Raw genomic sequence first — 15,237 nt, 5'->3', positions numbered from 1 at the left:
CCGCAGTTAGGCTTTTTTTATATACAACTTAGAATGGCAAACCAGCTGATAACCCACCTGATGGAAAGTGGTAACCGTCGCCTAGAGACATGAGCAGGACCATGGACATAACAGAGTATACTGTTTCGCCCATGATAACCCCCATGCGTTGCCATTCCTGAGGACTCAGATATTATTCCTCTGTACCTTTAGAGATGCTTTAAGAGGGACGTTGCTGTCCATCCCTCGCCCTCCCTTAGTCGCTTCTTACGACACTCACGAGAAAGGAAGGGGTGATTCATTTTATGCTGGGGCACACGCGGCAATTCAATAGTATTTATTAATAAATAGATCTTAAGGTGTACATTAACAAAACTAAAAATTAAATCGTTAAATAAATTTATATTTTAGGATAATAAACCATTTTTACTTTTATACATAAGGCATTTTTTATCATGATGCGTGATACATACTAGTTTGAGCTACTGCTTACTAGTAAATATAATAATTTCGCCTCATTCTTTGAAATAAGATTACAAGTTTCATAAATCATAAGTTATGTAACATAGCTGGAGTAGTACTTCCTAAGAGCAAGCTAACTTACTTCCTTAGTAATTACTTGACAAGTTTCCTTCGTTATTTATGCAACAATATGGAATAGGGATGACTCCGGACCGGTGGATATTAACAGTTAACGTTCTGTGTCAAGTAATGCTCGGTGTTTTCATTAACTAAAATAGCGGAAAGTATGCCACTATTGAATTTCAAGTTCAAAATTCATGTAATAAACTTCTATAATATAAAAATGAATCACCGAATGTGTTGCTAAGCGTAAATCTCGAGAACAGCTAAACCAATTTCGCTAATTATTTTTTTTAGAATATTCCTTGAAGTTCGAGAATGGTTCTTACGTAGAAGGAAATTTAAAAAATTGCCCGATAAAATCTAATAACAACACTTTTCTATATTCCCATATAAACGATTCGTAATAATATTTAAGTCAATTTGAACTTTAATACCATACCATAAATTTCAAAAGGTTCCGGAAAGGAAAAACAATTGAGTGACGTTAGTATCGTATAAATATTGATATCAGCATTGTCCTCGCGCGAAGCCGGGGCGGGTCGCTAGTATGGTATAAAAATGATACGTACATGCATCCTTTGATCATCTATGCCGAGACTATATGGCACAACTTCCGTAGGTATATTTACTTAATTCAATTGTGCATTAAAAGCTAGGGTTATTTTTCTGTCGAATACATTTTTTTTATACAACTTAGAATGGCAAACAACCTGACGGCCCACGTGATGGAAAGTGGTAACCGTCATGTATAGACATGAGCAGTACCATGGACATAACAGAGTATACTGTTTCGCCTATGATACCCCCGTGCGTTACCATTCCTGAGGACTCAGGTGTTATTCCTCTGTACCCAGTGAATTCACGCCATATCCCACCTTTCAAACCCAAACACAGCCATGCAAACACAACTGCTTCACGGTTGAAACACGAATGGGACAGAGGTACCCAAGCAATCGACTTTTGTACAAAGTCTCCCTCTGGTTATCACAAATCCCAGATATGTTAGAGTTTTAATACCGCGCAAGGGACACCCCTAGTGTGTAGCCTATAAATTACTGCAGATTATCAAACACGATGTATGCTTTACTATCTACCTTTGTGGTGGAAAAACTTATTAGTTAGTATTTACAAAATGTTCTGTACTTTCAGCATAGAATGGACCACCCTAAGGGTCTACCTCTCTCGTACTTGTGTAAGTTATAAGAGACGACTAAAGGAATTTAATAGTCTAGGATTGAGCTGTAGGGTTCCTCTTAAAATATCACCAAAAGCCTAACTGCGGTTGCCAATACGCTTGCCAGGCGTGACAACTATTGGTAAAGCCCCCGATATGGGAGAGGCCTATGTTCAGCAGTGGACACTTAACGGTTGATATGAATGAATGAAATTTCATAAAATCTTTATTTAGTCGTTAACTTCGTTCTGAATTATGTAATTTTAATTAAAAGAACGTGTCTCTCGCGGCACAAGCAACTTAATGTGGAAGCTCGGTAACAATTTGTATAAAATTCATTCTCAGAGCGACATTTTCATTCATCTGCCACAATATTAATTAAATGAGTGCGATTAAGTGAAAAATGTTCAAGTCGCTGCAGAAATTTGATTTATTTAAGAGATACACAGTTAATCAGGCTTTCTAGTAGACAATTACGAAGGAACACCAAAATAGTCGTTTTGGAAATGTATGATCAATATTTATATAAAGCTTTGAGGCATAGATTTATCTGCCTTACCTTTCTAAATCATCGCCCTCTTTAGAAGAAAAAAATGTCAGCGCTCATTTCAGTAATTAATATTATAAATCAATAATTAAATTGTGTTTCTAAAAAAAAAACAACTTTAACTGTGGTTAACCAGTTATTTTGATTTAAAAAACTAAACTACTGAACTGATTAAAATAAGAAAAGAATTTATCAAATCGGTTTATAGCTGACGAAGTTATGAGGTAACAAACAAAAAAATACAATCGAACTGAAAACTTCTTTTTTTTCGAAGTCGGTAGAAAAGCGGTTTTATTTATTCGTTACATTTTAACGCCTTAACTGCTATTGATACTAACGCATACTATATGAGATGAAGAAGGATTGTTTATTTCAAGCGATTGTAGTTGCAGTTAAATTATGAAAAATAAAGAACAAAGGATTACTGGCAAATATTAATAAATCCTTCAAAATATTTCACAGAATTTCTATTTCGTTGAATAGAATTATTAATTAACATTAAAATAATCTGAACAAAGTTTATTTCTAAGTAAATTTAATTACACGTATTATTTTAGCTCAAATTGCTGTGGAATGTCTGGGGTTAATTGCAATTATCTGTCAGGCGTAATATTTGGTGTAATATTTCTAATAATCATGTAAAATTATTTAATTATTCAAATATAATTAAGTGCATAATTGAATATCTAATAATTTATGCAGAAAAAATCGGACAGGTGCGAGTTAAACTATCACGTCGAGGGTTTCGTATATATATATATATATATATATATATATATATATATATATATATATATATATATATATATATATATATATATATATATATATATATATATATATATATATATATATATATATATATATATATATATATATATATATATATATATATATATATACATATATATACATATATATATATATATATATTTACATACATATATGACATAAAATGATCTTTATTTCATTTGTCATACGAAATAAACATCTAATAATTAATACTATATTCGCAATTTTTTATTTTGTGCTATAATTGCCTTCAGAAATTCAATCTCAATTTTTGATTATAACTAAAAAATTACGCAGCATAAAAATAAGTATGTTTAGCAATATGTTATACATTAATGATAAAGTAATAGATTTCATTCTATAAGTAATTAATTTTAATTAGATTTTAAGATTACACATAAAATGTAGATGCGATCAAAAACAAAATTTCTTGGAGTTTGTAATCACCGATTTTAATTAAGATTTCGTTTGGTCGTTTGAAAATGAAGTTTGCAAGATAAACATACATCGAACGCGATGTACATTATATACTATATCGAGATTGATGTAAATACTTATGTACTATAAAGACTTCAATGTATACATACATGTATATTTATTTCAATAAATTTGATAAATTAATGCAGATTTTGTTTCATCTGTTCCTTATGGCAATCTATGGGGGAGGCCTATGTTCAGCAGTGGACAGATAATGGCTGAGATGATGATGATTATGAATGCAAATTTTACATAACTATCTTTGATACCATGGTCTTATCTGTTCATGACTGTTATGTCAAGAGGTTACCATTATTGTGTTCGAGTCATAGTAAAATAGGATAAACTAACCAAGGTCTTATATAGGAAAAGAGAAGCCGGGCTAAAGCATAGAACGGCAATAAAGAGGGCGGTAAACTCATTTTTTTCCAGGACGGTAAAACGGATTAAATAGATTATTTTCTATTGATTGGTTAGTGCAATGTCTGACTCAAAATGCTTAACATTTTACGAGTAATTAATTATATTCCAGTGATGGTGATGTAATTCGAGTAAAACATTTCGTAGGTCTAAAACGTATTTATTAATGAAATAAAAAGCCTAATTCCTTCACCTCAGATAATTAGGTGTATAATAAATTTCATAATGAGAGGTTTAATTGTTGATACGCCAAAAAAAAATACTAATAAATTCACTTTCACATTCATTATTTTGGAAAGTACTAAAGTGAAGTTAATTAAAGTATTTTTTATACAACTAGTAAACAAATAAAAATGCGAAAAATATTGGGATATGATCAAAAAGTGTATAAAAGCAAAAAACTAAATGAATAAAAAACGTAGATGAAAGCTAGTTGGCTTATACAGAATTTGTATGTTTAACTTCAAACCGCAGCATTCATTTCCCGTTCCCGTTTATATCTGTGTTAGCTAAGTTAATATACACACGGATTGGACACACGCGCAGTGATGTCCCAAATCGGGCTTTTTTGGTATTCGAGGATTTTTCGTTCTCATAAAAAAATAATCGAATCCTGCCTCGAGTTTGAGGTTCGGACAAGTATCGAGTACTTGTTACTATATATCATCATCTTATCAGACGTTAACTGTCCACTGCTGAACATAGGCTTTTCCCATAATAGGTATCGGAGGTTTTGTCAGTATTTGCCATGCTTGGCCGGCGGGTTAACAATTGCCGTTAGCCTTTGGTGATGTTTTAAGAGCGATGCTATTGCTCATCTCTCGATCATTTTGTTCCCTTTATCGCATTTTACGGGAAAGGAAGGGGTGGTCCTTTCTATGCAGGAACCACACAGTGGCATTACTATATATACTGTTACTACACTCCGGCACTTTTTCAATTGATTTTTTAAGTGAATTATGTGTAAATAATAATAACTGTAAAATCTATGATAAACACACGAGTAATATTCGAATATTTTAAGTACTCGAAACCTGTAATCGAATACCATATATTTAATTTCTATACATTGAGTACTCGAATACCTACTAGGTATTCGCTTCAGTACTCGAGTCAGCTTTATTCGGCACATTACAACACACGCGAGTTTTCCACCGCTCTAGGGTAAATTGGAAATTAAGTAAGATCGTTTTCGAAACGTATTTAATGTTTCAACTTTCGAAATATGTAGAGCTTCATGGTTACTGATTTCTGTAGAATATATATTATATCTGAAATAATATTACAAAGAGGAAAGATTTAATTTTTGTTTATAATAAACTCTTAATTTTTATAATACTCGTATATAATATAAAAATTTGGAGATAAGCTCGCCTTTGTGCACTATTATGTTTGTTTTTCCATTTCAATAACCTTTTGTGTACAATAAAGAATAAAGAAAGAATAAACTCAAAAAATGCTTAACCGATTTTAAAAATACTTACACCTATAGAAAGCTATACCATCAGCGAGTAAATTATTTATTTTATATTTCATAAAAAAAACCACGCGAAAGCAGACTAGTTTAATGGTTATTTTTTTACGCAACTTAGAATGGCAAACAAGCTGACGGCCCACCTGATGAAAAGTGGTAACCGTCGCCTATAGACATGAGCAGTAACATGGATATTACAGAGTATACTGTTTCGCCCATAATACTCCCCATGCGTTGCCATTCCAGAGAATTCAGGTGTTATTCATCTGTACCCTGTAAATTCACAACCATATTCCACCCTTCAAACTGAAAAACAGTCATGTAAACATAACTGCTTCACGGTAGAAACACGAATGGGTCAGACGTGCCCAAGCAAACGACATTTATACAAAGTCTCCCTCTGGTTAGGGATAAATATTTTTTGTATAAAATATTATAATCCAAACGTATACCACATTTGGATTATTATTCAAATCTGTTCACTATAATGTATATGTATATGTACATGATAATTTGTCTTTTATGTCTAAATATACAAAAGTCCGTTTTTTCTACAAATAATCTATACTAATAATAAATCTGTAGAGAGGTTAATTCTGTACCTGAACTATATTTCCAAAATAACTATCAGGGGGTGATTAGTGATTGATACTGATGCCAAAAATGCAATCAGTAAAATTTTTGTCTGTCTGTATGTTCGTTATAGAAACAAAAACTACTCGACGGATTTTAACAAAACTTGGTACAATTATTCCTCATATTCCTGGTCAGGTTATAGTATACTTTTCATCACGCTACGATCAATAGGAGCAAAGCAGTGAAGGGAAATGTTAAAAATGTCTACCCGTGCGACGCCGGGACGGGCCGCTAGTAAAGAAATAAAAATATATATATATTATTAGTATTTAAAGTAGGTTTTAAGCATGCAAAAAACTTTTGACTTTACAATATTCAAGTTAAATATGTTTAGTTTTGTTTACTTGTATTTTTTATGGATGATAATGGAATGATGACCCCGCCTGCACTGTCGATTTATGGTGGCAGGGCATCAGTGATAAATGACAGATGAGGATGAAAACAGGTCAGTTAGCCCATCGTGACGAATTCCACAAGAATTAACCACAATGGTTTCCAGGGCGAACCACGTGGTGGTCGACCTGATACTGTGTATTGTTAGCAGTGAGGCTGTTAGACCCCATTACTAACAATCCCTTCCCCCTGTTTGCTTGTATTATGACTGTAGATTTTTATATAAGTGATGCACAAGACTGTTCATAATAATAAACTTGCCTACCAATTTTAAATTAGGTATAAAATTAAATATATATAATTAATACATCACTCGATTACTTTATAATAAAAAAAAAATTACACAAATCCCATAAAAAATTTACTTCAAATCTTTTATTAAATAACGAAACTGAACCGATTTCGACAAAATTTCTGTAGCATCAATCCGAAGGTACATCTTTTCAAGTAAAAACAGAATTTTCCAAATAAGTTTATAAGTGATGGAGTTATGAGGTAACAAACAAAAAATACAATCGATTTTAGAATCTCCTTCTTTTTTTAAGCCAGTTCGAAATGGGTTACGTCCTAGTAACAAACATTTTTTTAAAAGAGTAATTCTCAATATCGTTTTTCATTCGCCATAAATATTCTGAATCTAAAATTAAAATCCCGCAAAAGAAAATTGAAGTTGTTACAATAAAGCGCTATTTTAACACCGAGAGGTACTTTCAAAACAAAACCCATTTTTCTACAATGCCAGACACGTCCAACAAAAAAGCAATATATTTAGGTTAGGAGGGATCATTTGGAACCGACAAATAATTACTGTCGTGCGTCTGGATAGAGGACATATTGTAGTAAAACATACTTACCTAGTTACAAACTGGAAATGCAATGTGAAAACAACAGTGGCGATACCAAAAAAGCTCAGATGAATTACTATATTATGCACAAAATAATTACACTAGTGTGTAAATGAGTCATAGATTAAAGATAACATCTGCTAGTGTGAGTAATGTAAATGTTATTCTATGTCCATGTAACAGTTCTGAAATTACAATGAATTCAATTTGCAAAATAGTAGACGTAATTATTATTTTGATTGCAATTCGTAGTTATTCTTTCTCTACCAATTCTTGTACAAAATATTTGTAATGATTTAAAGCATTAGATATTTAAAGTGTACTTACGTGTATAAATTATAATTTTGTACGTTTTTTTATATAATTTATGTAACATTCGGATATTGCTTGTACAATATCTATAACTCAGACCAATTATGTTTACATAAAACTTCAAAACGGAAAAATAATTATAATTTGTTTTAATTATAACCTTTGTCAACATTTTTTGAGCCTTTAGTGTACATGTAAATGATCTCCTTATCTATCTCTCTCTAATATATACGTTATCATGTTTTTTCTTTTTCGAATAGCGAATTCCGAATTTAAATTATGACGGAATCCAGGTAGTAGATGTTTAAATTTACAATGCAAGTTTCCCTTGATCGAATAGTGTCAATGGCTAAGTAGTTTTCAGTTCTTATCTTTTGCCAAAACTTTCTACCCTTGTGATATATAAAGTAAATATTACTCCACTACTACCCATGTGAGGATAGCATACTCTAATATATTGACATTACTTAGAAAATCTTTATTTTCTAGGCCACCTTCGTTATATTTGAAGGCCTTTGACATGGGTTATCGGACGATGGTTTCGTACCGTCCGAAATACGAAGCAAGTGACAATTGTTTATAAATTATTCAAATATTTATTTGTGAAATTCAGTATTAGGCTCATAATCCTCCGGACTGCAATCCAAAATATTTTTTTTTCGGATAAAAATGGGATTGTAACTCCGTCTGCGCTGTCGGTGTACGTTGGCGGGGCAATAGTACAGAATAATCGTGATGAATTCGCTAGGAATTAAGTACGATGGTTTCTAGGGAGACCGAGATGGTCACCCTGCTATAGATATTATTGTAATATTCCCTATATTATTAGCAATAGAACTACTATTCCTCATTAATAAAAATCCCTTCCCTCTGCAGTCCGATTAAGGTGTCATTTGTAAGTAACAAAGTTAATACTAAATAAATAATACATACCAGTAAGAAAAGATAATCGCCGCATGGCAGGAAAGGGATGATTTCCAGATGTATCCAAGAGATCCAGCTGGTACACCTCCCCTCGAATTCTGTACAGCTTTCGATGGAAGTCCTCGATGGTCGGTGTATAGCTGTCTTCAAACTTGGTGCCTAGGAACCTCGCCACAAGAGAGGTTTTGCCTACTCGTGCTGATCTGAAACAGATATTGAATAATTAACTTGGATATAACTACTTGTGAATAGAATAGAGTACGAGAACGAAGTATAATTGAAAATTAAACTTAGAAAGGCTAAAATTCACTTTATATGAATCATATTATTAATTTCGTATAACCCACCGATTAAATAATGCTAGTCACTTAATATTATGCCCTAAGTGCGAGAGACCTATTAATCTTGACTGGGTATACGAAATTAATCCCATTATAATAATAGTAGCTTTTAACCGCGATTTCGTCTTCATGACCAAGACATGTTCATTGACCAAGATAAAAAGTAATGTATGCTTTTCTCTATTTCATATGTTACGTATACATTTCATAGTTATTGGTTAAGCCGTTAAGGTGCTAAAAGGTAACAAAATAAAACTCACTTTCACATTGATAATATTAGTAAGGATATATTATGTGAATTCATGGAACTATGTAATAATCATAACAGATTATTTGCGAATATAAATAGATAGCTACTAACAAGTTCAGCATACTCACAAACTCCAAAAACTTTGAGATTTCGCTTTACATACAAGCAAACATTGCCGAATACACACAATCTCTGTTTACTTAGGACTAACTTATCTCTGACGTTTGGCTCTTAAGGGGACCATGTTAAATAAACAACATTACTTGGAATCGCTTTGCATAGTGACAGTATCTCAATATAATTATATGTATCTATATACACTGTGTGAAATTGAAATCGTTAGTGTCCTGCTAAAGGAGTGTTCTACCAACGAAACTGAATATTTCTCTCAAAGTAAACTTTAAAAAGAAATGGGTTAAAGAATTACAAAAGTTTTAAATTCTTATTCCATTTATCCGCCGCTGTCACGTAATCGGATTTATTTAATACAGTACCTGCATTTGTATGTTTTATCGTTCATTTTATTGCCCTACCACATTAATACAATAACGAAAAAATAGAGATATACGCGGAATATAGGCAACAAAATTTACAATATATTAAAATTACATGTGTTACATGGTTTCCGATTTGAGTTAACTACTTGTAGGGTGTAGATATTACACATATTTTAAATACACAATCGGGACGTAACACAATACAATTGTAGATAAATAGTATCTACATACCTGGTTTTTATTTCGTCAGGAAGCGTTGAAGAATCGCGTTTTTAAATATATAAAATATGTATTAACAACACGAAAGTTTAAAATTAAGTGTTACTGGTTGTTTGATTAGAATTATTTTAATTTCACTAACTGTGAATTTGTCTGAAAATGCCTCGATTAGAGGTAAAACATATGTCGCAAAACGTGTGTGGACAAAATGGCAGTCGGGAATTGATGGCTAATATAGTAGTTTTGGTGGTCAATCTTCAAGTGTTGGCAGTTATACACATACTAATAGTAACGGATTGAAACAAGATAATTCTTAATCAAATAAACAGTGATATGAACTTTCGCAATATAACACCTAGTTCAGTAAAATATTTAAAAAATTAAATGTTACAAAGCCAAACGATCAAAATGTTGAACAAACAAAAAGTCGTCGTTAACATTAACGTCTAAATGTACGTATTTACAAGAAAAATGCAATATACATAAAACACTTAAACTTATGTATAAATCTTTAGAGAAATAAATGAGAAAAAAAAAAACCGTAAATGCAATATTGTTACAATTATCTAAATTTTATCTAAAAACTACATAATACACATAACTACTATAACAGCCAATTTTATTGTACAAAAAAATAATATTGATATTTGTATCGTAAACATGTACTGAAATTAGTTCAAAATTTGGCGACCATAATGTATAATAATAATAATAAAAACAAAGAACAAATCATTAATTTCCACGTATTTTACGTATTTTAATTTATATTTAAAGCGTTTAGTTTTTTTTTTTTTTACAATACGTACAGCAACTGCCGCGAATTAATTTCATCATATTAATTAAACGCAAAACGTTATCGAAACGGGAATTGGAAGTTACAAACAAAATTGGCGTTAAGCCGATATCGGAAGCGAGAGCGGTTAATCCGAAAACGCAGCGGGTCGTATTTATAACATGAACATTATATTACTGGTTATCTATCTAATTGGTAGGGTATTGCACTGAAATACAGATAAAGATGAATAGATATTAATCAATAAAGTAAATACACCGTTAACAAACTAAATTAAACCATGTGCCTTTATACATTGGATTATATTGTTTTACTGCCCACTACTGGACATATGTCCTGTCTTCATCCAAGAGGGCAGTGTTGCCAGTAGTTGGCAGACAGGTTGGCAACCCCAGTAATTTTTTGATGAAATTTTAAGAAAGACGCTGCTGCCCATCTCTCGACCACTAAATTCTCTTAGTAGACTCTTACGACGCTACGGGACAGAAAGGAGTGGCCAATTCTATGCCAGGACTACACGGCGTTAGATTATACGTTGGATTCTTAGATAATATAGAGTGTCTCCATACGAATGCTTCGAGAAAATCAGGTCTACTTTTCCATACAATTGTGCTTGATTAATAGAAATAATAGAATAAACAAAATAAATATAGAAGTTATGAAGGAAACACTCATGTTTCCATAACTTCTATATTTATTTTGTTTTATAATATTTATATCTTTTTTTATGCGTAAAAACTCATTTTATTTATTAAATAATTAAATATAGATACGTCAAGATACATTATGTGCATAAGTATGTAGAACACTGATAAAAAACGAGTCAGCTAATTTGACAATTAGCTGACAAAAAGTTGACACGTTTTTGAGACTTAATGCTCTATCTATAATAATAACTATAATAAAACTGTGACTAGACGATGTATGTAGGTACTTGGTACAATTCAAGAAAAATCAATATGAAGAATCTTAATAAGACAAAGGCATCTAGCCTTAATAATGTTCTTTTTTTAATTTTGTCTATCTATCTGTCTAAGTATCCGTTTGTCTATCTGTCTATTCGTATGTTTTTTCCGGTAAATTGGACGAGATTTTCACACTTGTGTTCCTGAAGGTCTAATTTAAATTCTGGTGTATATTTTATCTTGATACATGATCTAGAAGTGTTTTATTTTATTAGTTTTCTACACTTGAAACCACGTGTACGAAGTAGCGAGGAAAAGACTAGTGTCTTATAAAAGAAATAGTCGACAAATTTCTCTATCTATCTCAATGCATATGAGCTAGAGGTGGATACAATATATCTATGGTTTGCAAATACCATTGTTCATTAGATGGGCCGTCAATTTATTTACCATTCCGAGTCGAAAAATAAATTAAAATTATACTAAGGTAATAATTTTCCATCTAGTTCATCTAGTCTCATCTAGTCAGGTTTCACTCGTGATATTATCGTCAAAGGAACGCTTAGTAGTTAAAACTCGTATTTCATTATCTGACTACCCTCTCAAATAATCAATCAACGCTCCGTCGCCACGTCCTCGACGTGATGAAAATATCTTGAAATATAAAAAAAAATAAGTTTCCAACCGTTGACCCGTCGCCAGACTCCCTCTGAGACTTTATCGCACATTTTTGTATCACTTACAAACAATATGTTTTAGTTAATTTACAAAAAAACTAGCATTTTGTTCAGTACTTCGTACACATGGATTTTAGAAGTTGGAAAACCAATAAATTTGTCTACTTCCAGATGACATATCAAAATAAAACATATATCAGATTTTAAATTAGAACATTAGAAAATCAACTGTGAAAACCGCATTCAATTTGGTGCAGCAGTTTTTGCATGCTTTCGAAGTAAAGAAACCAACAAATAGGCAAAATTTAAAAAAAAAATTATTTTGGCTTTTATTAGTTATATTGAGACTCATTATATAGTTTTTTCTTAATTATATCCCTTGTACTAATATAGTCTAGTTACGATTTTACTTTTATTAGATAAGAGACAGATGATGAGTGAAATTAGTTTTTACTGGCGACTTTGTCTACGGAACCTGAGGGAGACTTTGTACAAAAGTCGATTGCTTGGGTACCTCTGTCCCATTCGTGTTTCAACCGTAAAGCAGTTGTGTTTACATGGCTGTGTTTCGGTTTGAAGGGTGGGATATAGCGTGAATTTACTGGGTACAGAGGAATAACACCTGCACCCTCAGGAATGGCAACGCATGGGGGGTATCATGGGCGAAACAGTATACTCTGTTATGTCCATGTTACTGCTCATGTCTATAGGCGACGGTTACCACTTTCCATCAGGTGGGCCGTCAGCTTGTTTGCCATTCTAAGTTGTATAAAAAAAAAACTGGAATATATTGATTGACCAAGATAGAAAGTAGTTTATGTCTATCTTTATCAGAATACTTTATGTTTATTAAATTTCATGATAATTACTTGAACAGTTAAACCATCAAAGGTAACAAACAAACTCACTTCTATATTTATAATATTAGTAAGGTTGCTATATATTATTTATTTAAACTTCATTGCACAATTAAATAAGTAAGTATACATATGGCGAACTGAACACCTAATGGCGTTCTCTACCAGTCAACCATAAGGCAAGCAGAAAATTAAACAGACTGTGCATTTACTACTAAAATTTCTATAAATATTGTTACTACATTTTACACACACATGTACATCCATATACCTAAACAAATACAAATATATAATACACAACTATAACTCCAATGATGATAAATTTGAACAGCAGATAAAAGAAAATAAGGCAGAAAAATATTATCCTACTATTCTACTCTGATGGGAGAAGATTGTTAGTAATGGGGATTAGCGGCCCCATTAATCAAGTGGATTTGAAATCAAAGTACTTAAATTGTAATTGAATTTGTCATATTGGTCCAACTTTCTTGACTTCCTTCTCATCTATCATACCTCATTGGTACCCACAGTGTAAACCAACAGTGCAGAAGATTTTACTACTTTATTTTATTCTTCAAAGAAGTACTATCCACATTTAAATAAAATTTAATAGACAAATTAAGCCATGTTTTAAATTAACATGTACGCTATTTTTTAAGCGAAGTCTAAATAAACGAGGTTTTCACATTGTCTGATTTATTATTATTTATTATTTCAGCCGTTAACTGACCACTGCTAAACATAAGCCTTCCCCATAAGGAGAGTTTTTCCAATAGATGCCACATTTTGCAGGCGGGTTGACAACCGCAATTAGGCTTCCACAGATGTTTTAAAAGGAACACTGCTGCCCATCCCTCCACCTTAAGGTTTATTATTAAACTTTAATATTATATATTAATTTAATAACAAAATTAATATGAGATTATTATTGCAATACAATCACTTGAAAATTAGGGGATCGACTGTAACTGTTGAAGTTACAAACAAAAAAAATACAGTAGAATTACGAATCTCTTCTTTGACGGTAGAAAAAGTTACAATTGCAGAATTTTATATATTTTCAAATCTTGTAAATTTTAATCTGAAACTGGTATTAGTAGTTTCTAAAATTCATAATTCGTACAAAGGTACAATAACGTTGGCCGGTCAGCTGTCCAATTTCGCTCGGGGAGTGTGGTTGAACACAAGACTATTCTCCGGAGTTAATACTATTATACTCGTATGCAGTCCAGTCTAGTCAGACAGAGTAAATTGTTGATGCAAAATTAAATCACTCGATATGGAGCATCGGAGTGGTCTGTAATTTGATTTATATATAAGTCTCAATCATTTATATTTTCATTTATATATTCATACTTTTTTTTATTATTCATTTAATTTTGAATATGTAATATAGCATATGCAATGTAGCATACAAATAAAAACAGTGTGTGTGATAGCTGGCATTTTATTCTGCAAGAACTATCTAGACTGACGCTTCTGGAGTAAAAAAAAAATTCTAACAATCAGAACTGTTTTTAATTTTTTTTAATACCTAGTAATTTTCTTTCAATTGTTTTATTTTTATTTTAAGTATTTTGTATATTAGTTTAATTTTTGTTTAATGTTTATAGACACATTCAGAATGTTTTCTGTTAAGAGGTTATTAATATTGTACCCAAAATTATAATTTTAAACGTTATCAAAGTACTGTTATTAAACATGTTTACGAATACTGTGATGGTCCCCCCTTTGCACCCCTTTTATATAATAACTACCCTCTAAACTAAGCTACACATGGAAAACCTACAAAGCCTAAGAAAAGCCTACGAAGGCTTTACCTAATGAAATCTATGAAAATATAATGAAAATCTACCCTAAAGAAAGGCCTAACACCCTCAATATAGCCCATACCTATATTACCTTATACACCCTAAACATCTTATGAATCTTAAAAAACCTTACAATAAACACATAATATTGAACAGATCTTTAGTAGAACACTTGATCATCTGGCCAGATAAATAAATGTGTGATCGTCTAGTAATGTAGGACCCGTTGTGTGTGTAATAACCAAAAGGTTCTTTAATTGGTATATGATAGGAGTTAAATAATGAAGATGATTGATAAATCTTTAAGGATTAAGAATAATTAATGAATT

The 15,237-nt window shown here is 31.7% G+C and overlaps 1 protein-coding gene across 2 annotated transcripts in view; it reads right to left on the bottom strand.

Annotated features, from left to right (window-relative positions):
* LOC113521492 (GTP-binding protein Rhes) overlaps positions 1 to 15,237 on the bottom strand; it is a 97,900-nt gene that overhangs the window by 20,202 nt on the left and 62,461 nt on the right. For both annotated transcript variants that reach the window (XM_052894077.1, XM_026907026.3), the window contains one exon: positions 8,568 to 8,761. In XM_052894077.1, the coding sequence (XP_052750037.1) occupies positions 8,568 to 8,761 (194 nt within the window). The remainder of the gene's footprint in view (positions 1 to 8,567; positions 8,762 to 15,237) is intronic.

Source organism: Galleria mellonella, unplaced genomic scaffold, assembly GCF_026898425.1.
Source record: "Galleria mellonella isolate WM207_F2 unplaced genomic scaffold, CSIRO_AGI_GalMel_v1 utg19, whole genome shotgun sequence".
Lineage (NCBI taxonomy): Eukaryota > Metazoa > Arthropoda > Insecta > Lepidoptera > Pyralidae > Galleria > Galleria mellonella.
Note: the sequence above shows the minus strand (reverse complement) of the source record. Positions and strands in the feature narration are given on the sequence as shown.